General features: G+C 56.9%; 11 protein-coding genes across 11 annotated transcripts; 4 read left to right on the top strand and 7 right to left on the bottom strand.

The window, feature by feature from the left end:
* Nucleotides 1-220: 220 nt before the first annotated feature.
* Nucleotides 221-3,513, bottom strand: BJ171DRAFT_539088 (Alpha/Beta hydrolase protein). Its single transcript, XM_053112909.1, has 14 exons — nt 3,491-3,513; nt 3,136-3,342; nt 2,971-2,997; nt 2,940-2,945; nt 2,631-2,739; nt 2,351-2,487; nt 2,072-2,173; nt 1,903-1,956; nt 1,742-1,810; nt 1,493-1,620; nt 1,199-1,298; nt 881-1,047; nt 709-793; nt 221-564 (listed from the first exon to the last, which is right to left on the bottom strand). The coding sequence occupies exons 2-14, from the start codon at nt 3,289-3,291 to the stop codon at nt 379-381; spliced, it is 1,326 nt and encodes a 441-aa protein (XP_052961824.1). The 5' UTR covers nt 3,292-3,342; nt 3,491-3,513; the 3' UTR covers nt 221-378.
* A 1,293-nt stretch (nt 3,514-4,806) lies between these two features.
* BJ171DRAFT_590493 (S-adenosyl-L-methionine-dependent methyltransferase) lies at nt 4,807-6,058 on the top strand (the record flags this gene model as incomplete). Its single annotated transcript, XM_053114478.1, has 4 exons — nt 4,807-4,912; nt 5,111-5,272; nt 5,443-5,790; nt 5,910-6,058. 4 exons carry the CDS (start codon nt 4,807-4,809, stop codon nt 6,056-6,058), a joined length of 765 nt encoding a protein of 254 aa, XP_052961823.1.
* A 43-nt stretch (nt 6,059-6,101) lies between these two features.
* Nucleotides 6,102-6,961, bottom strand: BJ171DRAFT_38710 (uncharacterized protein). The gene has a single exon (XM_053107159.1). The coding sequence runs from the start codon at nt 6,915-6,917 to the stop codon at nt 6,237-6,239; it is 681 nt and encodes a 226-aa protein (XP_052961822.1). The 5' UTR covers nt 6,918-6,961; the 3' UTR covers nt 6,102-6,236.
* Nucleotides 6,962-6,982: 21 nt separating this feature from the next.
* On the bottom strand, nt 6,983-8,838 carry BJ171DRAFT_574123 (uncharacterized protein; the record flags this gene model as incomplete). The annotated part of the gene is made up of 5 exons (XM_053113713.1): nt 6,983-7,116; nt 7,163-8,134; nt 8,329-8,452; nt 8,526-8,579; nt 8,776-8,838. 5 exons carry the CDS (start codon nt 8,836-8,838, stop codon nt 7,100-7,102), a joined length of 1,230 nt encoding a protein of 409 aa, XP_052961821.1. The 3' UTR covers nt 6,983-7,099.
* Nucleotides 8,839-10,018: 1,180 nt separating this feature from the next.
* BJ171DRAFT_450705 (G-protein gamma-like domain-containing protein) lies at nt 10,019-10,891 on the top strand. Its single transcript, XM_053108210.1, has 2 exons — nt 10,019-10,126; nt 10,517-10,891. Exons 1-2 carry the CDS (start codon nt 10,029-10,031, stop codon nt 10,635-10,637), a joined length of 219 nt encoding a protein of 72 aa, XP_052961820.1. The 5' UTR covers nt 10,019-10,028; the 3' UTR covers nt 10,638-10,891.
* Nucleotides 10,892-13,361, bottom strand: BJ171DRAFT_539080 (uncharacterized protein). Its single transcript, XM_053112908.1, has 4 exons — nt 12,973-13,361; nt 12,710-12,760; nt 12,441-12,539; nt 10,892-12,231 (listed from the first exon to the last, which is right to left on the bottom strand). Exons 1-4 carry the CDS (start codon nt 13,195-13,197, stop codon nt 11,191-11,193), a joined length of 1,416 nt encoding a protein of 471 aa, XP_052961819.1. The 5' UTR covers nt 13,198-13,361; the 3' UTR covers nt 10,892-11,190.
* BJ171DRAFT_38648 (uncharacterized protein) lies at nt 13,286-13,791 on the bottom strand. The gene has a single exon (XM_053107156.1). It carries the CDS (start codon nt 13,752-13,754, stop codon nt 13,374-13,376), a length of 381 nt encoding a protein of 126 aa, XP_052961818.1. The 5' UTR covers nt 13,755-13,791; the 3' UTR covers nt 13,286-13,373.
* A 226-nt stretch (nt 13,792-14,017) lies between these two features.
* On the bottom strand, nt 14,018-17,773 carry BJ171DRAFT_539078 (spinocerebellar ataxia type 10 protein domain-containing protein). The gene is made up of 10 exons (XM_053112907.1): nt 17,390-17,773; nt 17,088-17,185; nt 16,749-16,860; nt 16,551-16,637; nt 16,299-16,397; nt 16,053-16,136; nt 15,445-15,893; nt 15,036-15,208; nt 14,817-14,880; nt 14,018-14,635 (listed from the first exon to the last, which is right to left on the bottom strand). The coding sequence occupies exons 1-10, from the start codon at nt 17,542-17,544 to the stop codon at nt 14,427-14,429; spliced, it is 1,530 nt and encodes a 509-aa protein (XP_052961817.1). The 5' UTR covers nt 17,545-17,773; the 3' UTR covers nt 14,018-14,426.
* Nucleotides 17,774-19,150: 1,377 nt separating this feature from the next.
* BJ171DRAFT_433286 (organic solute transporter subunit alpha/Transmembrane protein) lies at nt 19,151-20,873 on the top strand (the record flags this gene model as incomplete). The annotated part of the gene is made up of 5 exons (XM_053107926.1): nt 19,151-19,417; nt 19,747-19,881; nt 20,054-20,295; nt 20,437-20,537; nt 20,656-20,873. Coding segments are annotated over 5 exons (963 nt in total), but the record flags the coding sequence as incomplete, so codon positions are not given.
* Nucleotides 20,874-21,505: 632 nt separating this feature from the next.
* On the top strand, nt 21,506-22,025 carry BJ171DRAFT_38596 (uncharacterized protein). Its single transcript, XM_053107155.1, has one exon. It carries the CDS (start codon nt 21,635-21,637, stop codon nt 21,947-21,949), a length of 315 nt encoding a protein of 104 aa, XP_052961815.1. The 5' UTR covers nt 21,506-21,634; the 3' UTR covers nt 21,950-22,025.
* On the bottom strand, nt 22,026-24,214 carry BJ171DRAFT_38595 (Mak16 protein). The gene is made up of 7 exons (XM_053107154.1): nt 24,116-24,214; nt 23,894-23,940; nt 23,521-23,734; nt 23,209-23,321; nt 22,756-23,050; nt 22,309-22,495; nt 22,026-22,161 (listed from the first exon to the last, which is right to left on the bottom strand). The coding sequence occupies exons 1-7, from the start codon at nt 24,128-24,130 to the stop codon at nt 22,103-22,105; spliced, it is 930 nt and encodes a 309-aa protein (XP_052961814.1). The 5' UTR covers nt 24,131-24,214; the 3' UTR covers nt 22,026-22,102.
* Nucleotides 24,215-24,304: the final 90 nt, after the last annotated feature.

The raw sequence follows: 24,304 nt of genomic DNA, 5'->3' as shown, positions 1-24,304 counted from the left end.
GGGCCACATTCAACTTCACTTTGCATCAAAGTTAATTTCTCGAGATCTCTGTCTGCTATCAGCCTGTTTTATTGAGCCGTTCAGGCTGATTTCGAATCCATTCCAATCGAGGGTCTCATTTTATTGCACAAACACCGTGCCTGAGAGTCATATTTAACCTGGCTTGAAGACGTGGCACGGCCATGCTTCCGTCCCTCTCTCTGTCCCAGCACCGGCGATCGTTTAAATGGGCAAGGACAAATATCATCTCATGAAACTGGAGCGCCACAGTTCCGTATGTGTGTATTGGGTTCTGATAGTGCCTCTTTGTGAGTGGACGAGAATGCTCTGGGCCTCATCTGGTCCTTCTTCCCCTTCCCAAGCCGCTGCGTTGGCCGATCAGATCAATGCCGCTGCGATGCTGATGTCTGAAAGCACTTTCCTCAGGACTGCTGATGCTGCTGCGGGGTTGTCTTGCGGCATGCTGTGGCCCGCATTCAGCACCCTGAAATGGGTCAGCCCTCGGTCCGAGGTAACAGATCCGAGCTGTGAGCCGTCGGAGTTGGTCCATGTTTGGTTGCTAGACTGGATAGATCAAAAAAAAAAGTCAAGTTCTGTAACGAGAAACATCGAGCCAAGACCAAAAGCCGGGCAAATGCAAAGTCGTGTCCAATCGACTGGATGGGCCGGCATCGATACACCGATTTTCTTCGTTGAAAATGAGCGTACCGTAAATCCCGTCTTGCCCTGCCAGGTCAGCGATGCAATCATGGCATCTAGGCCGATCGAGCTTGAAACGATGTCAAACTGCGAACTGAGAAGACATTGCAATGACATTTAGACGACTGCACGTGTCCGGCAAAACATCATGGTACAACAGGCTTCACAGTCGCTCGTATACCTTGTGATGTAAACATTCAGACCCGCATTGAGGAGCTGGGTCAGGACAGTGTCGCTGGCTGGGCTCCCATCAGGCTCCAGAGCTTGTTGGACGAGGTTTGAGCAGGCAATGTAGGTGCGCGGAGCTCCCAGGATAAAATTGTGGGTTGTCAGGCGGAAGATGAGGCTCTAACAGAGGCGCAAACGCCGTATCAGTAGACCCGGCTTTGTGACATTGCCTCAGCATTCCCGCAATATTGACAAACGCACGACTGACTTGGATATTCAAACCATCAAGGTCCGCGCACTTCCAGCTCTCTGGAAACAAGCCGTGACTCACATTTAGAAAGCCGATCAAGACAACATCGCCGTTTGTGAACGACGTCGGACATATATCTTGGGTGCCTGACCGAACGTTGTATTCATTGAAGCATTGTGTTCTAGATGCAAAGCAGGAGCAGGATGAGAAGTCGCTCGCGAGTACAGGTGACGCTTGCTCGACCAGAGGAGCAATCGACAAGCGAGCACGTCGGCAGCATATGTGCATGATACCCGCTGCATGTTCGTGAAGCATGGTCACAGTGCATCACGACATCGGTGTCAAATTTGCCTCTCATTCACTTCCGCTGCTCACCCATTGGTCAGGTCACTGATAAAGAGTCGCATGTAATCCAGAAGCGACTCGCAGATGGCAATGTAGGTAACTGGCCCCAGTGCCGAGATTTGAGCCTGGCACGCTGAGTTGATGCCCTGGAGCGCTGTCTGGATGAGTCGATATGGGTGAGATTCGAGCTTCCAACCTGTCCGCCAGGGAGCCGTTGTTGTGGCAAGAAGGTTGGAGCAGCGCCGGCTGCCGTTTGGGAGTGGCGGGCTGCGATCTTACCAAAGCTGTCTGGTTGTTGTTCAGCTGCGTTGCCCAGTTGCTCATGATGTATCGGAAGTAGCCCGGGTACTGTTGATGTCGTTGCAACTCGGGTCAGGAGCAATCCATCACAAATCAACCCAGCTGCGGCCGTGGACATGACGGCGTGCCATGCACTTTACCTGGTTCTTGGGCTGGATCCATGGCGACATCAGCAGGAGGGCTTTGAGATTGATCTTGATGAAGCAGCACATATGTCTGGGTGAGAGTCATCTCGCGGCTGATCCAGTATAAGACACCACTCGTATTGGCACGGTCTGCTCAGCAAGACATCAACCTGCTCGGACATACCACACCATTGCTCGTATACGATGCAATGTCGTTGCGCAGTTGGATTGTTTGCGCTAGATATGGAAGAGTAATGCCTGCATAGCTCTCACCCGCAAGAATCACCTGGCAAAGCCGCAGAGTGAGAAGTTCGAGAGATCAAATTCTGTTGGTTGGATCAAGAATTCACAAACCCAAGGATGCAGCCCGAGGCTGGGGCGACAATCCGGTGGATTGCGAAGCAGGATCGAGTTTGACGACCGACGATGCAATCCCCGGTAGAATCCGCAAGAACTCGCTTACATTGGCGCCTTCCAAGCCACTGAAAGTCACCAGGAACCGCCGAATAAAGGAGTAGAGCATCTCGCCGATTTGCCGTTCGTCGGTTGCTGGCCCGCCCGAGTTGGTGTAGCTGAAGCCTGTTCCAACAGGCGAGTCCACTGGATCGATGCAAGACGAGACGACTAAGAACGATAATCCCGACAATCCCGACAATCCCGACACTCCGATCCAATAGCAATGGCTTCGATCTCGCTGGTGATGGTATTGGGGGGAAAGAGTGAAACGCCCGGGAACTACGCACCAAAGACGATATCTGCTTGTAGATCCCAGCTTTGCGGGTTGACAAAGACGCTCCCGTTGGTTGGGTAGTAGTGAAGCGGCCCTACTTCTTGGAACAGCGACACCAAGCTAATCATGGCCAAGAAAATGAGGGCGAGGCAGGGGAGAGCCGGAGGCGCATCTTCTCGCGGCATTCATTTCAAGAGCGGCATTCTCTTTATTCTCACCTGGAGCTGTGATTTCGGGCACGACACCGGCGGTGGTTTCGCGACGACAACAGTGGTTCAAGTTTGAGAATGAATGGTATGCAAATCGAGCTGTCTGGGATCGTGGAGCAGAGGACATGGTCATGGTACAAACCATCCGGGCCCGCCTTGAAAGTAAAAGATCTATAGGGGACGTTGTTGAGGCACACCCGAGGCAGATCAGAACGAAGCGACTTATCTCCGATTGCGAGAAGCATCGATCGTCGTTTACTGGATATTCTGTCGAATGGAGTCGAGTGCTGGGGCCATAAGTGTACCCACCACGTTTCTTGGATTGCTGGGGCTTGCTCGAGTCGGAAAATACCAGAAGAATGTGTTGGCGACATAGGACTGGTTTGCCACAGGACCCACATTGATGTAACCAGCGAAAGAGCCTTGGACGAGTGCCTTCGAGGGCGAGTCAAAGCCAGTGAACATCTGCACCTGGAGAGGCGACAGAGCAAAGCTTGTTGCTGGAAGGCGATCGACCAGGAGGAGAAGACAGAGACATGGGGATAAGAGCCAAGCATAATCCCACTCGACTCGGCTAGGCTTGACTGCGGGCACAATGAGGGAAGGCTGGAGCGGCAGATCAACATAGCGTCTCGAGGGAGTAGCGATCCGCCAGGGGTCTTACTGGATTGCAGGTAGCCTGAGAACCAGGGCATATTCCAGGGCAAGGCCGAGAGCCCCCGGTCCATGAGCAGCGCTTGGGCCTGCACAACCAGGGCAAAGAGCCAACAGAGAGCTGCAGAGACCATGGGACACTGGGGCACTGAGGATAACAGATGCTTGGCGAAATGGAAGGATGCACGGACACCGACAGGTATTTTGATCGTGAAGCCCACGGCGATGCCTGGCGAAGACGGACGAGGGGCGGGGGGAAGAAAGGATGCATATGACAGTCGGAAACGGATGGGGATATAAGAGTTGGATGCGGTGTCTCCCACAGCGGAGGACGGCCTGGCGACAGATGTCTCCCTGAGCGGCAAACGTCCTCGGCTGAGCGGTGCAGTTCAGACGAGGGACGCTGGCAATGGTGCTGGGTCAAAGCGCTGGCAGGGATCGCCGCCGAGCCCGGGGATCGGGGAGTGAGAAAGTGATAGCATGGAAAGCATGCTGTGTCCATCCTATGGGATCGATTTGCCCATGGAGTCGATTCGGTTTGTCCATGGAGTCGGTTGGTTGATGGAGTCGGTTTGTTGATGGAGTCGATTCGGTCTGTTGATGGAGTCGATTCGGTCTGTTGATGGAGTCGATTCGGTTTGTCCATGGAGTCGATTCGGTTTGTTGATGGAGTCGGTTCGGTTTGTCCATCAGTCAACATCGTTCAAGCAACACAAACCCTCTGCATGTTGAAGCGTCCCGTTCTACATAAACTCGGCAACTCGATACTCTGGGACAGCCGATCTGTCCTGCCCTGGTTCTCCTCTGGAGCAATCGCCCGGAGGCACTTCTGTCCCGGGTGGCCACTCGGCCCGTGGCCCCGATGCTTGCTCCTCCACCCGGCCCCGCATGACCTGTTTGCTTCTTTCGACGGCCCTGGCTGGCCATGATGGCGGAAAGAAGCCCCGTGGTGGTCGTTGGCTTTTCTCTTCTGCTGGTGGCCGTCGTCCTCCCGCGCGCGCTCGCCTCAGCGTCTCCGCTCTGCCCTCCGCCTCTCCGCTCTGCCCCTTCCGACCTTCCCACCGCCGTCGAGAGATTTAACCCACCGTTGAGCCGGTCTCGCTCTGTCGTTTCGTCTTTGGTCTTCTCTGCCCTCGTCTTCGATCCAGTCTGCGAAACATGCAACGGTGGCCCAAGCCCGTGTCCTTGATCGTTATCGTCGCCTTGGTGCTGTTACTCGCTGCGCTCTTCTCAAAGGTTCATGACGAAAGCGCTCCGCTCCATTCCTCAAGGCATGGCGGTGACCTGATCAGAGCTCACGGCGGCTCTTCGTCCCCCAGAATCATCATGGATACCCTCCGAGTGGTCAACTTCAGGTCGGCCGAGGCCTTCGAGACAAGCCCTATTTTCAAGGGCGACAAGCATCCTGACTACGATCTTGTCGTCGATGTCGGTAAGACCCATCAATGCCAAAGCCAGTGCAGTTGCCACCGGAGCGGATACTTGGAGCAAATGCTTGGGTTGCGGACTTGTGGCCCGCTCCGTCGCGAACGCATATATACAAGCCCGCATTGTACTTGCTCCCCTCTCCCAGAGCAGGCTGGCTCGATCGCGGACTAACGATGCCGATGCTTTGCATACGCCTTTCCAGGCACATATGACGGAGCTGACTTCACCATCCCAGCGTACAAGAAAGGGTACACGGTGTTCTCCTTCGAGCTGAGTCCCCAAAACCAGGCCCTCACCCTCGATAACTTTGCAAAGCTGGGACTGGCTCCGGGCAAAGACTACACCGTTGTCGATGTTGTTCCCGGTAAGGGCAGAGGACGGGATCGGTGATTGTCATGTTTCCGATCTGTGGCCACAAATGTCTCTTGATCTGGGCTGCCATATCAGCACAGCCCGCCTCATTCAATCCACCATGAAACTGCAAAAGCTGACCGGCGCCACTCCCGTTCCGGTTCTGCGTCTTGAACTGCCCAGGCACTGTTCCTGACGTCAATACATCCAAGCGACCACACATCTACTTCTTCAAGGCCGGTGCCTCGAACCGAACCGTTGGCGTCAGCGCCGCCAAAGACGGCGTCTTCACCGAAGTTTCGCATACCCCCGGCTCCCTCCCGATCGTCCGCATCGACGACATCATCCAGCCAAACGAGCGGGTGTATTTGTTCAAGGTTGACGCTCAGGGCCACGAGTATCCCGTCACCGACGGGGCTCGTCAACTGCTCCAAAACAACGTCCACTCGTTGCAAATCGAGTTCTGGCCCACGGGAATCCAGAAGAACGGAGATGATCCCAAGAAGCTCCTCCACAACATCTACGACTGGGGTAAGCGGGAGCAGCTCCATGATAGCCCTGTTCTGGAGGTTGTGACGGCCTTGCTCTTGCTTCTTGTGCGGATCTGGACGAGCAACTGAACTTGGCTTTCTTGATTCTTTCTTTTGCAGGATACCAGTGCTTCGATATGGGCTTCCACTCGGACTACATTCCGTACAACCGCCCATCGGATATCAGTGGGTTCGTTGATCATCTTCTCACTGTGCCGCCGTCCAAAGACCCCATCGGAGGCTGGGAGGACATGATCTGCATCAAGTAGTAGTCCCAGCACTCCATCCCGGACCACACGGGAATATGCTCGCGGGAACGTGCTCATGGGAAGATGTTCATGGGAATATGCTCACGAGGGAGAGTACACCAATACATTTCAGCCCGTGGTGCGGCACCAGGAAGCCAGAGCCATGTCCATCATATGCCGAGCAGATCATTCCACAGGCTCAGTACGAGCCGTGGGTCGGATTAGCCCACACCGAGGACTTGAGCGCCCAGAGCCGCACCTCCTGCTTGCTCAGGATCTTGAAGCGAGGCTGTCGCTGCGTGGGCGTAGTTGTAGGTCGTTGGCGAGCGGGTGATGGACGCAAGTGGTCCCCTCGATCATACGGTGCTGCACCAGGCCGCAGGAATACGCTTATGGGATCGTAGTACTGCCCTGACGAGACCTCCAGCGAGTCCATGTTCCTGACCGGAATGATCTTCCTGGGCGAAACTTCCTTCACGGCGCGAGAATGGTGGCTCGGGATGCAGGTGTTTGGGCGAGTCTTGAGCTCCTTTGCTCTGGAGATGTCTGGGCAGGGCGGTGGCAGGGACTCGATGCCCATCTCACGCAGCTCTTGCTTGGTGAACGACGATCGGGGCTCGGGCACAATCGAGGTGCGGCTTGGAATCAAGCTGTGGCGATTGTGCACAGGCGCCGAGGACGGTCGATGAGACTGCTCGTCCGGTCCGATGGAGCGGTATGAGACTGTCTTTCGTCCTCTCGAACTCGATGTCGGGCGGCTGTTGGGCGGGCTGGGGGTGAGGGTTCTTGCCGGTGAGAGTTGTGGTGTGCCCCTTCCCGTGTCGGTCCCATCTGCCTGGGTGAGCTCCCGGACCGAATCCCTGACCTCGCCGAAAGTCATCTGGCTTGGAGTCTGGGTATCAGGGCTCCGAGTGGTGGCAGTCGAGGCCGGACGGCATGGCCACGACGGACGAGCCGATATTGGAGTTGCCTCGGCCGTCGATGCTCCGTCAAATACACTTTCAATGCGAGGTGTTATCGGGGTGGTGAGGACTGTCTCGGGGCTGTCTGTGTGCGTTGGGATCAGGATGGTTGGCTTTCTGGAGATGGACCGGGTCACTGCTGATGGTGCTCGGGTGGTCTCACCGGATTTGACGACAAGATCGGGATTTTGGAGGGAGAGTCGAGATGGAAGTGGAATGATGCTGAGAGAAGCCACGCTTTCCTTTGGAGGGTCTTCTTCGGCGAGAGGCTCGGTGGTGATGATGGGCTCGGCATCAGGCGGGGGCAGGAGCATGAGAGTCGGGGAAGTCTGAGCAGCCGAGTCGATGCTTTGCTCGGATACTGCCGATTTGCTGGCGGTGCTGCTTCCCGAACCAGTACCCCTTCGGGCCAAACTGGGCCGGGAGAAGGTGCTCTCCCTCGTTCCTTGACTTGGTCGGCATGAGGCACTTTGTCCAGATGGCACACTCTTCCGAGTGGCACTACTCGGCCTTGCTGACGCCGGAACGGAAGCGGCTCGGTCGCTCGGCTCGGGGTGTGCTCTGGTCTGCTCCTGGTCCAGGCCCTCTGTTGGAAGCCGTGAAGCTCTTGTCAAGCCCTGGATGTGCTCTTGCAGAAGCTGCTGCTGCTGGGCTTTCAGCATGCCAAAGAGCTGCTTCCGGGGATTCTTCAAGAAGCGGGTGCGATCGCCCCTCACGAGGCCCTCTGTCAGAGCCTGCTGGAGCTGTGTGCGGCTCAGATGCACATGCTCTGATTCACGGGCCAGCACCAGCTCCGAGAGCTCCCGGGGTGTCCGGCTCTGGCCCGCCGAAAACGAGTTCTTGAGATGGCACCAGGGCACCACCTTGAGCTTCTCGGCCACGAGCAGGGATTGGCATGCCCGGGTGAGTCCCTGCATCGACTCGTACACAGGCTCACCAAGGTTCTTTGTGGCCGGCGCTGTCTCGGCGAGATATTGGCGTGCCCGGGGATGGGCTGCGAGAGGGTCGTTCAGAAGTTCATCGGTGCGGCGCGCGGTGTTTTGCAAGTAACTGTGGACTGAGTCGGCTGCCTCAAGCCGAAGATGCTCCTTGAAGCGCCGTTGAGCGGGAAGGCGAAAGGCGAGCGGAGGAGGATCTGGAGATGGCCGATGAGCAGATGGGCATATGGGCAGATGTGCAGATGGGCAGATGGGCAGATGGGCAGATGGGCAGATGGGCAGATGTGCAGATGGGCAGATGGGCAGATGGGCAGATGGGCAGATGGGCAGATGGGCAGATGGGATGGGCTGTTAATCCGAGGTTGGGGGCCGTCATGAATCGCCCAGGTACTCGAGATGTCACTGCTCCGCTGGCAGACGGACTGCACCTTGATCAAAGGCGACACCTCTGCCGAGGTGCAGGATCTTTTGGCACCCAAATGGACCATGCAGGGGTGGAAAGTAAGGTTAGTTCTCTGCGACAAAGTGTCGCCACCCCTCATACTCGGCGGCGACTCAGTCTCTGGGAACCAACAAGTGTGCCTGTACCTTGAGCAGCTTGGCGACTTCCTCAGGAATCTTGATGACCCGCTCGAGTCCTATCTGGGCAGGTTCATAGACAGAGACACAGTCGGATAGCGTAAGCTTGGTGCTCAGTTGTTTTTGTCTCTTTGGGCACAGTGTCTTGAAGCTGCCGTGATGTCCCGGCAGGAGCGCCGAGACAAACGCATTCCCACACCCGACCGGCTCCATCGGGTAACCAAGACATGTGCCGGCCCCTGCTCTATGGACCGCTCACCAGATGGTTGATGTCATCCTGAATCGAGTCTGGCAGCTCGGCCTCGTATGCACATGCCTTCATTTCAAGCAGCGAGCATTTGCCAAGGGTTCAAATGTTCTCCCACGACAGCCGGGGTGCAAGCAAGATGCATTCATATAGAACTGCGGTCCCTCGTAAGTGTGTGTCGAGACGACATGCCCCAGTTCCAGCCGGCTATTGTCGTCCAACTGCACGATACATCCTTGGTCAGAGATAAGGATTGGCAGACGCTAGTTCTACGTGGAATTCGGGGGGGGGAAGGAGGAGGACGACGATGGTGGTTCGCGCGGCGGCAGAAACCGGTATGCCCGCAGATCCACTGACTGTGGCTCTGGTTCGTGCAAAGGACAAAACGCTGTGGATCCTGTCCATTCTATTGTTCTTGGAAGGCAAACGGTGGCGGTCTAACAATAGCACATGGGTGTCTACAGGACCGAATCAGACATTGGTCTGACAATCGATGTGCCAATGGACACTGAGGCTGTCTCGCCTGGGGTTTCCGGTATGTTTGGGCTCGCTCAGGATATTGGTTCGGCAGTCGTCCGGGTTTACATGCTGCTCGTATATCGCCCAAGTTTAGGATCGCCCAAGTTTAGGATCGCCCAAGGTCAGAATCGCTCAAGGTCAGAATCGCCCTCACACCATATGTATTCCTGAAGTCATTGAGCTGCCAATGTCCAGCGGAGATCGCAGCGCTCGTTGCAAGGTCTTCCTTTCCCACGGTGCGATCAAGGCAGCCTTCCGCGTCGAGTGATCGGGGCAGGCTAGCGGCATTCTCTTGTGCGCTTGGTGACCCAAATGCCAATCCGAACGCAACAACAGAACGCAGCTATCGCTGTCAATAGCAGCAGGTGCTCGCTATCCGACCAGGCGACGTCACTTTTCTGGCCCGCGCTTGATCGGGGAGGGGGAGGGAGAAAGCGAGAGTGAGAGCGCACTGATTCTCGCCGATATCTTTCCCGCGTCGCCAGCCCGTCGCCAGCCCGTCGCTCAAGCCGGAACACTTCTACCCTCGTGCTGAAACTCATCGCCGTGCATCGCATCGAACTGCGTCGCGGCTCTGTGAGAACACACACGGGGCTTTTGGAGGTAATGTGCGCGTCGCTACATGAGAGATCTTGCGCTGCTGTTGCGGGGGAGCTTTGTTCGGTCCCGTCGCTGACCCTGGCACCTGTCTCGTTGTCAGACCACTCGTATCGAACGCCAGAGCCGCAAGGCCCGCATCGCCAACCATGTCTGAACTCAAGCTCAAGAAGCTCGTCGAGCACAACCAGCGGCTGAAGGAGCAGCTGGATCTTCCGCGGATTCCCGTGTCCGAGGCGAGCCAACAGTCAGTATCATCGAGGGGGGGGGGAGGAGAAAGTCGCGCAGAGTGCACCGATCTTGATGGGAATTGCATCGATCTTGACGGGGATCGCATCGGTCGCGAGATTGCGGATGTCGTCGCACGGGCAACGAAGCGGCGAGCACAGAGCGTCGAGATGCTCAATGTCAAATGTAGCTCCTTGAAGCGTGAGCGAATGCGAGCGATGGGTGCTTCGCTGTTTGTGTTATATTTCGCGTCGGCAATGCAGTTGGCATCAGATGTTTTAGGGGGACATCGTGTTGGTCTTTTGGCGAGATGGCTGGACGCATGGGAGCGAGTTGTTCCAGACGCCGCGACCGCTGCTGACCTGTCCTCGTCGCCGATTCTCCTCTCTCTCTCGCTGTCGGTATCAAGATTGATCAAATACGTCAAGGAGACCAAGGACTTTCTGCTGCCCACCATCTGGGGCCCTGTCGACAAGAAAGATGATCCGTACTCGGCACCCAACGGCGGCTGCGCCTGCTCGGTGATGTGACCTTTCCCGGGAAGAAGACGCAAGCGAGGCCGGTGTTGCTGGAGGACGTGATGGCTCCCGCCTGCTGCCCAGGACTGCTATTTGCTCAGCAGGTGGGCTGCCACGGGTCCAAACAGGCGTTGGTCTCCTCTCAGTGGCGATCAAACGTCTGGCCGGTTCTCGCTTTCTTGGACTGATTCGCCAGGCTGGGAGCTGCCTCCATCGATTTGTGAGGCCCTCCTGCCAGATTCGCGATTTACAAGGTTCTTCTTCCCAGTGGAGTCGTTGTCGATGTGTCGATTTTCACCCCATTCTTTATTATTCAAAATACAAACACACTTTCATCGATAGCTCCCCCCCCCGTTCGGACTTGTTCCTTACTAGCTGTTGGGTGGATGGGTGATGCCGTCGCGGCCTGCTCCCAAGGTATCTAATCGCAGCGCAAGGCAGTCCGACCGAGTGGGCGACCGTCGTGAGAGTGGTGTATTCGCGAAGACCGGCACTGTCGCTGGCTGTCTGTCAACGCAGCGCCACGTTGTATTTTCCGTCCGAGTCGAAACGGGCTATTCCGGCCCTACTCAGGCGCCAGCGATGCAATGACATCGGACATGGTGACAATGCCGATCGGTCGGTCCGAGTCGTCCACGACCCAAACTCGGGCGACAAAGCCCTGGGTCATCATCTCGATGGCCTCCGCCATCGTCGACTCGCGCTTGATGGTGTAGAATTTCTCCCGGAACATGGTTTCATGAACTGCCGGTGGGTAGAATACGCATGCCGGTTTGAGCAGGTCTCCAAAGGACAGCTGGTCCAGGAAGCGGACGCTCGAGGCGGTGAAGTTCCCAACGAGTTTGCCTTCACCGTCGACAATGGCCACAGCCTGGACTTGGTGGCGCTCAAGCACTTGCAGAGCCCCCAGAATGTTGGTCGAGCAGCCGATTGTGATGAGGTTGGGCCAGGCGAGGGGCTCCAGCGGCTCGCGGCTCGGCGGACGCGAATGCCCCTCAGCAAGAGGAACTCGTTTGAGCGGCTGGGTGCTCATGCGTCGCTCATGCCGAGACCGCATCATGATTTGACTGGCTGTGAGGTCGAGTAGGTCCTTGAAGACCCACCGCTTGCTCGACACAAACCACACCAGGTCGCCCTGAGACACCATTCGCATGGCGCGGGGATTCACGCTCTGTCGAGCGCTGTTGGAGCTCTTGCAGCAGCCGGGCGCATAGTCCATGGGCTCGGCCATGATGGAGGGGCGAGCAACGACCTTGGATCGGTGGGTGGGCTGCGACAGCAAGCGCTCGCTCACAAAGACCCACTGGGATCCAGAGCGAAGGTGGCTCGCCAACTCCAGCAGCGTCGAGTCGCCGTCCAGCACGGTTCGGCAGGGCGGAGCATCCTGGAGACGGCCGATGCCGCTGCTTGATCCGTCCTTGTGGAGTGGAGAAAGGATGTCGCCGACGGGGCGGTCAAACAGGTCGCCTTGCGAGCCCAGAAGCTCGTCCATATCGATATCGTGCACGGCATCGAGGGCGATCTGCCTTTCCCAAAAGTACCGCAGGATGAAGCGGAGCACATCGATGACGGTGACGATTCCACAGTAGCTGGAGCGGAAGATTGTCTGCAAGGGTAGTGAGCAGCAGAGGGACGCGATGAGGGTGGGAAGTGTTGGCCAGATGCTTGGCTGCTGGCGATCCGATGGTCGCCGGTGCGATTCCTCGAATGCCCCAGGCAGTCTCGCCATCAGTCGTCCGGAAAGCGCACTGCCCTGTGCTCGCCCACTATGCTCAATCTGCAATGGCCCGCCTTGTCCCAGTGCACCCAGCCTACCTCGTCCGTATCGGGCCAGTACACGGGCTCGAAAACATACACCGCGAGGGCATTGACGTTCCTCGTCCTCATGACCCTCATGACCTCGCGCAAGGATGTCTGCATTGGAGTCGTTCGGACGTGTAAGTAAACGGCGACTTGTGACGGCCAGCAGATGATAGGCCGGGATCAGCATCGCACTCGCCGAGGATGATCCAGCACTGGACGAGGATGATCCTGCACTCGCCGAGTATGGGCAGGGTGCAGTAGTCCAGACACAAGTGCAGTACCTCGATCTCGACGGCTATGAGCGAGGGATGCGGGTGGATAGGTTGCGTTTTCTATTGCGAATATGTTGCCCCGGGTGAATCGGGTTCGAGATGGCGAGGCAAAGAGTACATGAGTGTCCCCTCGAAGCAACTGGATCATTTTCAGGGCCATTTTGACGGCCTGGGGCCAGCAGTCAGGCCAGCAGTCGGACGAGCTGCCTGGTACTCGATCGGCTATCCGGTGCATGGGGTGCAGGAACGAGCATGAATGCGAATAGGCTCACCGAAAGCGAAATGGGGTTCCGAGGACGCTTCTTGCATTCTTCGAGCATGGCGTAGATCGAAGTGCTGTTCATGTAGAAGGCCGAGGTGCCATATCGGGGTCCGGGCCTGAACCCGGCGTTGAACCAGTCCACGAACGGGCCCTCCCTTGAGTATCGACCCAGGGAGGGCCGTGGCGATGGCGGCGGATGGAGCGGGCTTGGAGCGGGTGCCATGAAAGAGTGCATAAAATGGATATGTTCGGAGACAGGAGCGGCAGGCACCGGAGGAGAAGGCTGGGCCGAAGCGAGAGCGTGGGGAGTGAGGAGCGTAGGAGCGACGATGCGGATGGAGGGCTAAAGAAGAGCAGGCAGGCAAGCAGGCAGGCAAGCAGGCAGGCAAGCAGGCAGGCGGACGGGCCCGATCAAGCGGTGCCGGCAGTTGGCGATGCAGCAGACGAAGGCCAGGGTGGACAGAATGGGGGTTGGCCCAGAGACAGCACGGCACAGACAGCGGATCGAGGCAGGCCGGGGCAGGCAGCGACCCATCTGAGGAGAGGGTTCTGGGAGAGGAGGAGGAGTGCAGCAGGCCCAGGACGACGACGGCGACGGCGACGGCGACGGAGCAGCGCTGGATCGGAAGGAGAACTGCAGCCGAGCCGATCCGCGGTGCGACCATGGCTTCCGCCCGACCCCGATGCGGTGCAGCAAAGGGAAGACAGCCAGCGATTGGGGGAGGGGACATATACACCGGCGACAAGATCGGCAGCAGACAGAGCAGACATAGCAGGGATACCGATTAACATCAGCAATTAACAACAGCAATTAACATCAGCAATTAACACCAGCAATTAACAGCAATTAACAACAACAACCAACAGCCATGCCAGACCGAGACCTCTGTCTCGGTCTGGCATGGCTGTCCCGAACGCAGCGCACGCTGTCGAAGGGCAGCACGTTCTGCTCGCCAGCGCCGTCCAATTCCGGCATTTCCGCCGCCGGTGCTCTGTCGGTCCTGTTGTTTGCTGTCGTTGCGATTGTCGCTGCTCGGTCTTTGCTCTTTCTCCGTTGGCGCAAACGGGTGCTTTCATCTCCCCTCCCCAGCGAGCCGCCGCCGTCCCGCTGCTCCGCTGAACGCAGAGGTGTGTGATCAAGATGGATGGGGAGCACCCGTAACAGGGCATCTGATCCACGCTGTGACCGACGCTGCATCTGGCGATCTCCTCTGGCGAGCCATGGCCTGCAGTGAGACGCCCCCTTATCCACAGATGCGCTCGAGTTGGCACAACCCAACGCCACTTGCAACCCGGGTTTGGACTGATACGTAGTATTTCACAGGCACGATGCGTCAGTATTCCATTCGATAGCTACATCTTCCAGAGGAGGGCTCCCCCCCCTCTTCCATGGGGAAGGGGAATTGTTGGATTGGCTCTTATCGGGGGTGCAGGTCACAGAGGGCCCATTGGATTGTCGCTCAGTCATACATCGTGCATGGACGAATCCGATTGCTCCTTGGCGCGCTGCAGACGGAGCTTGCCATCCTCGTCGATCACCGCTTCGACTCCCATCTCGTTGAGGTCCTGACTTTGCGCCACACCGCGGGCCTCTAAAGAATCGATCAAGGCTTGGTTCTCGAGGTTGTTGTAGCACAGGTTGCGGATGGCAAAGAGAGCGTACTCGCGAATAACTAGAGAGAGAGAGAGAGAGAGAGAGAGAGAGAGAGAGAGAGAGAGAGAGAGAGAGAGAGAGAGAGAGAGAGAGAGGTGTGGTGAGTCTCGGGCAGTCGGAAAGGGAGCCGCTTATCGCCCGGACGACATCGCCACGGAAGGCGACTTTCTTTGGGCGAGCAGTTGGCGTAGACAACTCACATGGGTTGTTGTCGTCTAGCGTGCAATGATTCAGGACGACTTGAATGACGCCAATGTTTCGCATCTGCAGTCGATGATGCAAGAATGGCAGGTAAGATTCGGGCGGTTGGACACGCATCGTCAGGGTGGCCTGGCCCCTGACCTCCATAGCATTCAGTCATCTGCGAGACCTGCAGGTCTGTCTGCAAAGAAACCGGCCCCGAAGCATCGGCCACTTGCCTCATCCTGAATCTCTTTGCAGTGGTAGCATAGATTGCCGATGACTTTGATTGCATCGCACTTGAGCATGAACAGGCCGCGATGCTCGACTTCCAAATCTGGCTCCAAGTTCATGGTCTTGGCGCTCGCGAGCTTTTTGCGCGGGTGAAGCTGCTCGGCCAGACTGAGCAAGTCTGTAGATTGGGTTAGGGTTGCAAATGCAGGTTAGCACCGATGCGACTGAGGCAGAATCCGGAACACAGACACGCCTCCCTCCACTAGCAACGGCGACTGGGCTCATGCAGCCAGCTGGTGCCCGCGTGGAGCAAATACTGATCCGACGTGGACATTTGGCGGCTCACGATAGTTGGATCCAGAGCAGTCCGGTCCACGGCCTTCTGGCTCCACATGATGCTGCGCGGATACCTACCGAGGAGAGATTTCAGCAGAGTCGACTCTTGGCAGAGCCTGACCTTCGCCTCCGTGTCCATGTCGTAGGCGACCTTGGCGAGGCACTGCAAAACGAGCACGAGGGCGTCCAGCTCATTTCCAAACAGGACCCTTCGGATCTCTTCGTCGGCGGCGTCACCTTCCGAGGCGGTCGAGAGCTGCTCCGGAATCTCCTGGAGATGGCTGCGCTGGCTCCGGACGGCCTGTTCAGCAATATAGATAATGCGCTCGATTCCATTTGGTATCCGCGCGATGATCGACTCGGTTTCTTTCTTCAGAAAGTCGACAAAGGCCCCTGCCATCTTGGCGAGGTTCAGGGCGGGCTTGAGCGTGATTCCTGTGGTCGAATGGTTTCGGTAACGAGTCTCAATAATGCCGTCCAAGAGCTTGAAGAAATTGAGGGCCCAGGATGGGACGAGCGACTTACATCTGTCACCAAACAGAGGAAGGTAAAGGGGCTTCTCGATCAGTCACAGCCCAGAGCCCTTTGTTGACCGCGAGTGGCCGTCACCGAGTCTGATCACTCTCTGTCGCGGTGGTGGCGTCCCAGACATCGACAAACTAAGCTTGGTGACGGAGCGCACATACCCTTCGCCTTGCCGCAACTTCATCAATGCCATAAGAATTTCTCCAGTCAGGTCGAGCTCAACCATTGAGCAAAAAACGGCATATCTGAATGAAACGAGTGAATGCTGTGATATGAGCAATCGATCGAGCACCTCGAGAGACGGATAGTGTCGGCACAGTCGTGGGCCAGTTCGTAGGGCTGGACACCAGGCGCAGTAGCCGGTGGCTCTTGGTCGAGAGATGCAGAGAATGAGCAAAGAGACCCACATGATGGTAAAGACCTCGTCATCTGGATACGAATCGGTGGTCTTGTTGAGGAGCTCTTTCAAAACGAGTCGGCCTGGAGGTGTCTGCAACAGGTACAAGCTGGGGTCGTTCAAGACGGGACGATTAGTGAAACGAAGGCTGGCGAGCCGGGAGCCAGATCCATGAACATCACAGTGACATTCCGTGTGATCAATCGGAGCGAGAGCACCAACATCCGTCAAACTCAAGGCCGGTGCCGGACTTGGGCCATACCTCCGTGTCCGGTCCTTGTTGATCGAGTTGAAGATCCACATGAGGGCATATCGACAAGTGTCGTCGTTGGGAATCTGCAAGAGTTGGCTGGATAGGCCGTGCGAGTAGAAAGGAGGACGGGGAGGGGCATAAGAGCGATGACCAAGCCAAGACTAAGCTGGCGACATCCAAACGTGCCCGCGGTGACAACTGGCTTACATCAGAACGTCCGAGCCAGTGAAAAATGTGGGCCAGCAGCGGTTCATAACATCTGCATTTCCAGTCATCATGTTGGCGAGGGTTTGAGTGCCGATGTTGATGCAGGTTATTGCTGAGGCAGAAAAGCGGGAAGAGTAAGTGCTGGGGCCTCGAGCAGCGAGACACGCATATGCGCCATGGGGAGTGGGAGGTCGTGGTCGTTTGCTCGTCTGGCCGCCGATCGCAGTCCCGGTCGAGCGACCATGATTCGTGCCCGCCCTCACGAGAACGACGTCGCCCAACCAACCAGGCAATCCAAAAGGGGTGTGGTTGACCATGCATCTGCATGTGTGCCCGTACCCTTTTGTTGGACATCGGCAGCGGGATCTGTCGTTGAAGTCAGCCAACAGCATAGATATGACAAAATCTCGCTCACAGTCACATAGATGTTGTGGGCACTGCGGTCATCGATTGGGGCATGTGAGCAAAGACGTTTTCGACGTTAGCGTTTCGTTTTGGGTGAGTCAGGCCAATTCAAAAGTCGCCGATGGCAGTCACATTATGTCGCCGCAGATTCCTGACGATGCTCATCGAGGCTCACGAGGAGGGGACCGTCGCTGGCCATGATGCGTGCATCCCCGCGACAGCGGCAAAGGCCATACCATGCAGAACTCTGGTTGTCCGGAACAGCGGCGCAGAGGTTTCGCACCAGGAGCAGATTGGCATGATTGACGTCGAGGGAGAGAATTGCGCCTCGTTGGCAGGCAACGCCGTTCGAGCCAATCCCAAGTATCTGGAAGATGTTGTTGCGATCCATGATCAGCTGTGTCGACAGAAATGGCCAGAGCGGCAAGGAGCCGAGCTGTCTCCTGCAAGCGAGGCGGTAGCGCCGTGGGGCAGGTCGGACACAGATTCAAAACGCCGATTGATGTTCAGGACGCAGTGGTTCGGAGAGTTGTGAGAGATGGGCCCAAGGATGATTCGAGACCATAAAAGTCCATGACAAGTTCAAAAGGGAGGAGAGAGCGTCAGCGGGTCGGCGAACAATGACACAGGCGGCAACTCCGGGTGTCCTCGCTTCTGCCCCACCCTTGCCCCAGTCCTTGATTGCAAGTCGGATCTGCGGTCGGCCAGTCCAACGATGGCATATGGGCTCTTTGGAATCAAGACTCGCCGGCTTGTTGGATCCCCAGCAATGGGTGGGCCCGCAATTCGGGTCTGTTGGGTTCGTCCAGAGCCGCGACTGGGTGGTGAGCGACGTACCTCTTCGTTTCGGAAGCAGCGAGGGCACCGGCAATTTGGGCAATACACTGCGAGGCAGCCATGGTAGATGCATCGCGATCCAGGAATGACACCGGCGGACTGGATCCAGCAGTTTCGGAAAGAGTCATCCAAGCACGCTGCAGAAGCAGCATGAGGTGTTCTATATCGGCGGACTGGATATCGCTCATGACAGTGGCGGCGGTTGCGGTGGTGCCGACAGCGGGAGGAGATTGGAGAAAATTGCGCTGCTGTCGAGAGAAATGGTATCGAGTATTCGCCGGTAAGGAAGCGCACGTGCACGACTGTAAGTCTTGGTCCGGGATGGGCAGCAATACTGAAGACATGAGGATGGCCATGAGTAAGAAGGACGGCTTGTCCGGAGCCCGAACTGCCCAGATATGGTAGGCTGGCAGCGACGCAGAGGAATCCCAAATAGGCCCATTCGGCTCCCACAAACACCAGAGAAACAATTAGCGGAGACAATGCGGCCCCTCGAGGCCGACGGAAACTACCTTGGATTGGCGGACGAAGGCAGCCAAGTCAGGACCGACCAAAGCGCTCGCTCAGGTGCTCGGCGACGGGCGAATCGCAGGACTGGGGGGGGGTATGGGCACCACAGATGACGGTGCGGGCAGCTGTGGCCCGGCGAGGAGGAGCGGTGCGGGATGCGATGGCCTCGGCAGTACAAGTAGTCGATCGGCCAGCAGAACCGGATGGCTGGAGATTCAGGAACAACCTTTTAATCCATGCATTTTTTTCGAGCTGACAAATGGGCGGACGAGGCCGATCGGGATGGGGGCGCACGTGTCCGGTGGTGCGAGCGAGAGGCGAGGAAGGCGCGAGGAGCGTGCGAGGAGAGAGCGAGGAGAGCGAGGAGAGCGCCAAGGCCGCATTTGCCAAGTCCGCCACCACCGCAACGAAACGGATCATCCACATCCGCATCCACATCTGCATCTGCATCTGCATCGGCATCTGCATCGGCATTTGCATTTGCATCGGCATCGGCGACCCGTCGATCCACTCCGTCGGCCCATCCCGTCGCCTGCAAACTCTGCCCTTGCTCGCAAGTCTGGTTGCCCATCGGCCGGAGGGACGCAGCCGCATTCCGCTTCCGCATTCGCAACCCGCATCAGCATCCATTCCCAGCGAGCCTCGTCGCCATGTCGTCGCTGCTTGCCATCACCAACGACGGCGCTGCCGAGGTCGGGGCGTTTTTCTATGCCCTGGCTGTGGTTGGCACTGTGGCCGCGGTGACCACGTCGTTTGTGTCAATATCCCTTCATCTGAAGCACTACCGTCGGCCCGACCTGCAGCGACTCGTCATCCGCATCATGTTTATGGTCCCGCTGTACGCCGTCACCTCGCTTGCGTCGCTGACATCACGCTACTTGGCCGAGTACGTGGATCTGTTTCGGGATGTCTACGAGGTAAGCCCTTCGTCCGACCTCGCCTTTGATGGCCCGTTCGAGCATTACTGAAGGGCTCATGTAAGCCGCGGTCCATTTCAAAGACGCCCGGGACATCTCGGCGCTGGTTTCGTCAGCGATGGCATCATTGCCGACACGCAGCACCGGATGGACTTGTATACACAGCAACAGCAGGCATGCTGTGAACGGAGCTTGTCGTGGACGGAGCTTGTCGAGGTGCTCGGACCCAAGCACCTGGGCTGTTTCAAGCCAAAATCCATGTCGTGGCAGGGATCTAACGGCCCAGACAAGCAGACCTTGTTGCTAACAGAGCGCTTCTGTTCCCCCAGGCATTTGTGGTCTACACATTCTTCATCCTGATGATCAACTACCTCGGCGGCGAGCGCGAACTACTCACGATGCTCCAGGACCGGATGACAACGCACCACCTGTGGCCGCTGCATTATTTCCTCTCTCCTATCGATGTATGTCCGTTGTATTCATTCACCGTGATGGCAGAGGAGCTTTCTCGACCCGATGCCTCCTCGCAGGGAGAGGCATATCATGCTTTGGCGCCTGTGATCATCCGAGCATGGATCAGTGGTTTGGACAGCATCAACGAGTGCATTACTCACACCCACCCCTCCGTGCCATCAGCTGAGCGACCCCAAGGTCTTTTTGATTGTACGCCGCGGTGTCCTCCAGTTTGTGGTCCTGAAGCCCATCCTGGCCGTCTTCATTTTGATCATGAAGCTCATGGGCTTCTATCACGAGGGACTGATCCGTTTCGACAGCGCATACGTCTATGTGTCACTGTTCTACAACGTCAGTGTTTGCGTTGCCATGTACTGCCTCGTGATATTTTACCTGCAGTGCTCCAAGGATCTGGAGGCGTACCGGTGAGTCAAGGGCACTCGGTGCGAGTATCAACAGGCATGCTGGCGCATCAAGCTGTCTGATTCGTCTTGCTCCATGACGGGCCGCCTTGCATCATCTGGACTGATGTACCGAATGCCCTTGGTTGGTGCGCTCGCACTCAGGCCTCTGCCCAAGTTTATTTGCGTCAAGGCCATCATCTTCTTCTCCTTCTGGCAGGGCTTTATTGTGGCCGTCCTGGTCGGGTTCGATATCATTCATGACAGTAAGCAGCAGCAGCAGCGCCAGGAAATGGCCCTGCAAACCCAGTCCCGCGCTTTTCACTTGATGAAATGACACCCAGTTGACATTCTGTACTCGCTCGGCCCTGCTTTCTTGGTCAGAGGGCGATTACCCCGCCCAGGCCATTGCAGTCGCAATCCAGGACGGGTTGATATGCATCGAGTCGGTGATCTTTGCCATCGGCCATGCCTATGCATATCCGTGGACAGACTATGGAACTTCCCACCGGCTTGCCTCGCGCGTTGTGGTCATTTACGCCCTCAAGGATGTTCTCGGCACACGAGATATCATCCAAGACATCATCCAAACCTTCAGTGGCGTGACCTTCAAGGATGTCCGCTTTACGGAGGTTGAACAATACGAACGGTCGTTCGAGAACCGGCGGCAGAACTCGTTCGTGATCAACAGCGAACGGCGGCTGCACACGCGCGATCATAACTACGGCACCCTGATCGAGTCGTCCAGTGCCGCAGACCAAGATCTGGCACTTGCCCAAGGCAGATCCGATTCTTTGTCGCTTTCGCCTGCGAATACTCCTGCGGCCACCTCGATCAGACGAGCGCCGTCTCCGAACCAGATTCGGAGCGGCCTCCAAGCTGCCGGCTTTGCCGAGGGACCCGGCGACGACCTGCGGACGATCGAGTTTGACGAGCCCGAGCAGGATCCCGAACTCGAGGCGCTGTTTGGTGCCTCCCGGGAACTCATCTACGGCGATTACAACTTTCCTGTGGCTCGCGAAGACGAGCGCTTCATGGATCCACCCCAAGTCCAAGTCGAGCTCGAGCGCCAGAGGCTGCTATGGGAAAGCCGCACATCCTCGTGATCGACAGCCCGGGCAGATAGCTGTCTTGATCTTTTTCTGTCCGTGCTGCTGCTGCTGCTACTGTTGCTGCTGCTGCTGTTGCCTCCAGCAGTGGGTGAGCACCTCGTGTGGTTGTCTGCATTTGCGTGGATCAGTCTTTGTTATGAGGGGGGGGGAAGTGTTTTTAGGCTCTGGTTTCGCCATGTCCCCCTTTCCTTTCGCCCGAACTGATTATTGCTGTATACCGCCTCCCAGTTTGTCCATCGTCATATCCGGATATGTTGTGGCAAGTCGCCATTTGTAAATTCGCATTGCATCTCTGGTCGCGGTCATTGCTATCTTGTTGTTTTGATTCAAGAATCACTCGTTTCGCTCTTGCCTGGTTGCTGCGCGCCTTGGCAGAGTGCTCTTCGCATTCTCTTGCTGCAAGCCGGCGAGAGTTTTATGGTGCTGGCAAAGAGAGTTCGGAGGGTTGTGGGATGAACCGGATGGCTGCAGAGGAAGGTGCCTCTTCACCGTCATCACAAGTTTATTCGAGATCGTGCTGCCCAAGCCTGTATCGTCGCTCGATTGCCAACCAAGACGAGGAATAATCGCACGGCTGGTCCTCTGCAGCCCACAGACCAGCTGGGCCTCAGGCCCGTGGTGGCTGATAGGTTGGAACGTGACTGGTTCTCCAAAAGCGAGGAACTGCCTTGTTTTGCTTCCACAAGATGTATTGAATCGTCGGCAACAAACAATGCCGACTACTGCGGCTGAAGCTGACGCTCGTTCTCATGCTCATATTCGATTTCGATTCGAGGACCTGGATGGGGGGGGGGAAGGCGTTTTGGCAATGTGAAATGGGGATAAGGAAAGAAATCCTTTGTTAGTTTGCATGGAGACAACAGCGCAATGACAAGGTTCGAAGCAGGGAGTCGGGGCCGTGACCGGATCGACAGTGGATACTGACCCTTTCGTCTCTTGGCTGGGAGCGTGGGCGCGGGCTTGGACAGATTGGATCGCTTCTTGTTGGCCGGCACTTGGTCATCTTCATCGTCATCCTCGTCGTCGTCATCCTCGTTGTGGCTGTGGAAGTTTGCGGCGTCTTCGATATCATCGTCGTCTTCGTCTTCGCTGACATCCGAAACAAACTCCCGCTGAATCGATGGGATGGCACACAAAGAGATCAATATGATCGAACAAGTCTCGGAGCGGGAGCGAGACGAGAGCGGGAATACAGGTTGCGCCTGGCACAAGTTGGTTGGAGGATGCACCCAAAGTCGCACACTGGCCGATCCGAAGCCAACTCGGAGGTGCTTCGGCGGATGTCGCTTCGGGGAGCTGTCCTCTGTCCTCTGTCCTCTGTCCTCTGTCCTCTGTCCTCTGTCCTCTGTCTGGTACCGCAGAGTATCCTCACCTCAGGCTCATCGTCGTCGTCCATTTCATACTCCTCTTCAAGTTCTTGCTCGTCCTCCTCCTCCTCCTCATCCTCGTCCACCTCGGCGCCGTCCAGTTCTTCGATCGTGTCCATAGCCTTGGCAAATGCTTGTTGCTGGTCGTTGACGATGCCGTCGGATCCATAGATGCCTTTCCGTAGCCGCTCCAGCAGCTCCTTTTCGATGGCTTGATCGAGTCGAGCGGCAGCCTCGGCCTTGGCCTCGCGTCGGGCTTCGCGCCGCTCAGTTTTCTTGTTGATACCGACCAGCTTGGGCCTGGGCGACGAGCAATCGCAAAGTATAAAGTACAGAGTGTTAGGTGGGGTGTCAGGGTGATCAGTCGTGTGGCCAGCAGAGATACAGCGGCTATCCGGTGCTGACTGAGTGCCGTTGTATCAACTTTGGGAGAGGAGAGGTTTTGTGCGGACACATACGTCGCTTTCAGTTTCAGTCTGCGCATTCTCATCAGGTACTGGGTGATCTTGGTGACACGCTGTTTGCACTTGTGGATGAGATAGTCTGGCCAGTACTTCAGCTCGGTGTCGATCTGCCAGGGAGAGCGTGCAGTCACATTCAGCCCATGTCACCTTGCATACTCCGGTAGGGGCGACAGTGCGCCGTCCGCTGTATCGGCACGACACTTGGCCACCCACAAATCATCGGCCAAGCCAAGGCTTCATGACACCAATGGCCCGCCAAACACGATGCGGCATGACAGCAGTCCCGCGGAGTAGGAGCTCTCATACCTGTTCCAGGGCCTGGGCGTAGTTCTTGGAGAGCTTGACACGCTCCCACATCTTCAGAGGGGTATGGGCTCTCTCGATGGTTTTCATGTAGAGATACAAAATGCCATCCACTTCTTTGACGGTGGCATATCGACTGTTGGCAAGCGGACAGGCCATGCGGTTGCAGAGGCCCGTTACATTGTATTCATTCCGGCAGAAGGTTTGGACTTCGGTTCTGGATCGTCAGCGATGGGTTGAATGATTTGAAGTCCGATAGATGAGAAACAGGTCCGGCCGTTATGTCCGCCTTTGTAGCGATGTGTTGCGCACTGGCGGGTCCGTGGCCGAGTGCATTGTATCAGATCAGATCAAGCCGAGACACCAAGGCACCTACTTGACTTTGTATGAGCAGAATTGCTTGCTGATCGTTGACCAGATGAGCTGTTTCGGACGATGGAATCATGGGCACCAGTCGGGGACGAGGGTGGGATGTGAGCGTATGTTCAAGCAGACGAACAGGCGGCATCCGAGTGCTGGCCAAAGGCACGCAAATGGGATCCGAGCCGTCATCGACGTGATGCAACAGATAGGAGACGGATGCGTAGATTGAGAGTACCTCGTCGCTTTGCATGGTTGGAAGACTGAGGCTGAGTCTAGAATGAAACGAGGGCTTGCAGGAGCGTTGATCCGCAGAGACGGGAAGGAAGATGCAGGCAAAGTGCGCTGGGGCAGTTTATGTTTGTGTGTCGAGCCGCCGATGGATTCGTTCTATTGATTCGTTCGGCGTATGGAGCTGCTGGTTAAC

Source organism: Polychytrium aggregatum (assembly GCF_025602895.1).
Source record: "Polychytrium aggregatum strain JEL109 chromosome Unknown BJ171scaffold_119, whole genome shotgun sequence".
Lineage (NCBI taxonomy): Eukaryota > Fungi > Chytridiomycota > Chytridiomycetes > Polychytriales > Polychytrium > Polychytrium aggregatum.
This window is presented reverse-complemented; position numbering and strand designations above follow the sequence as displayed.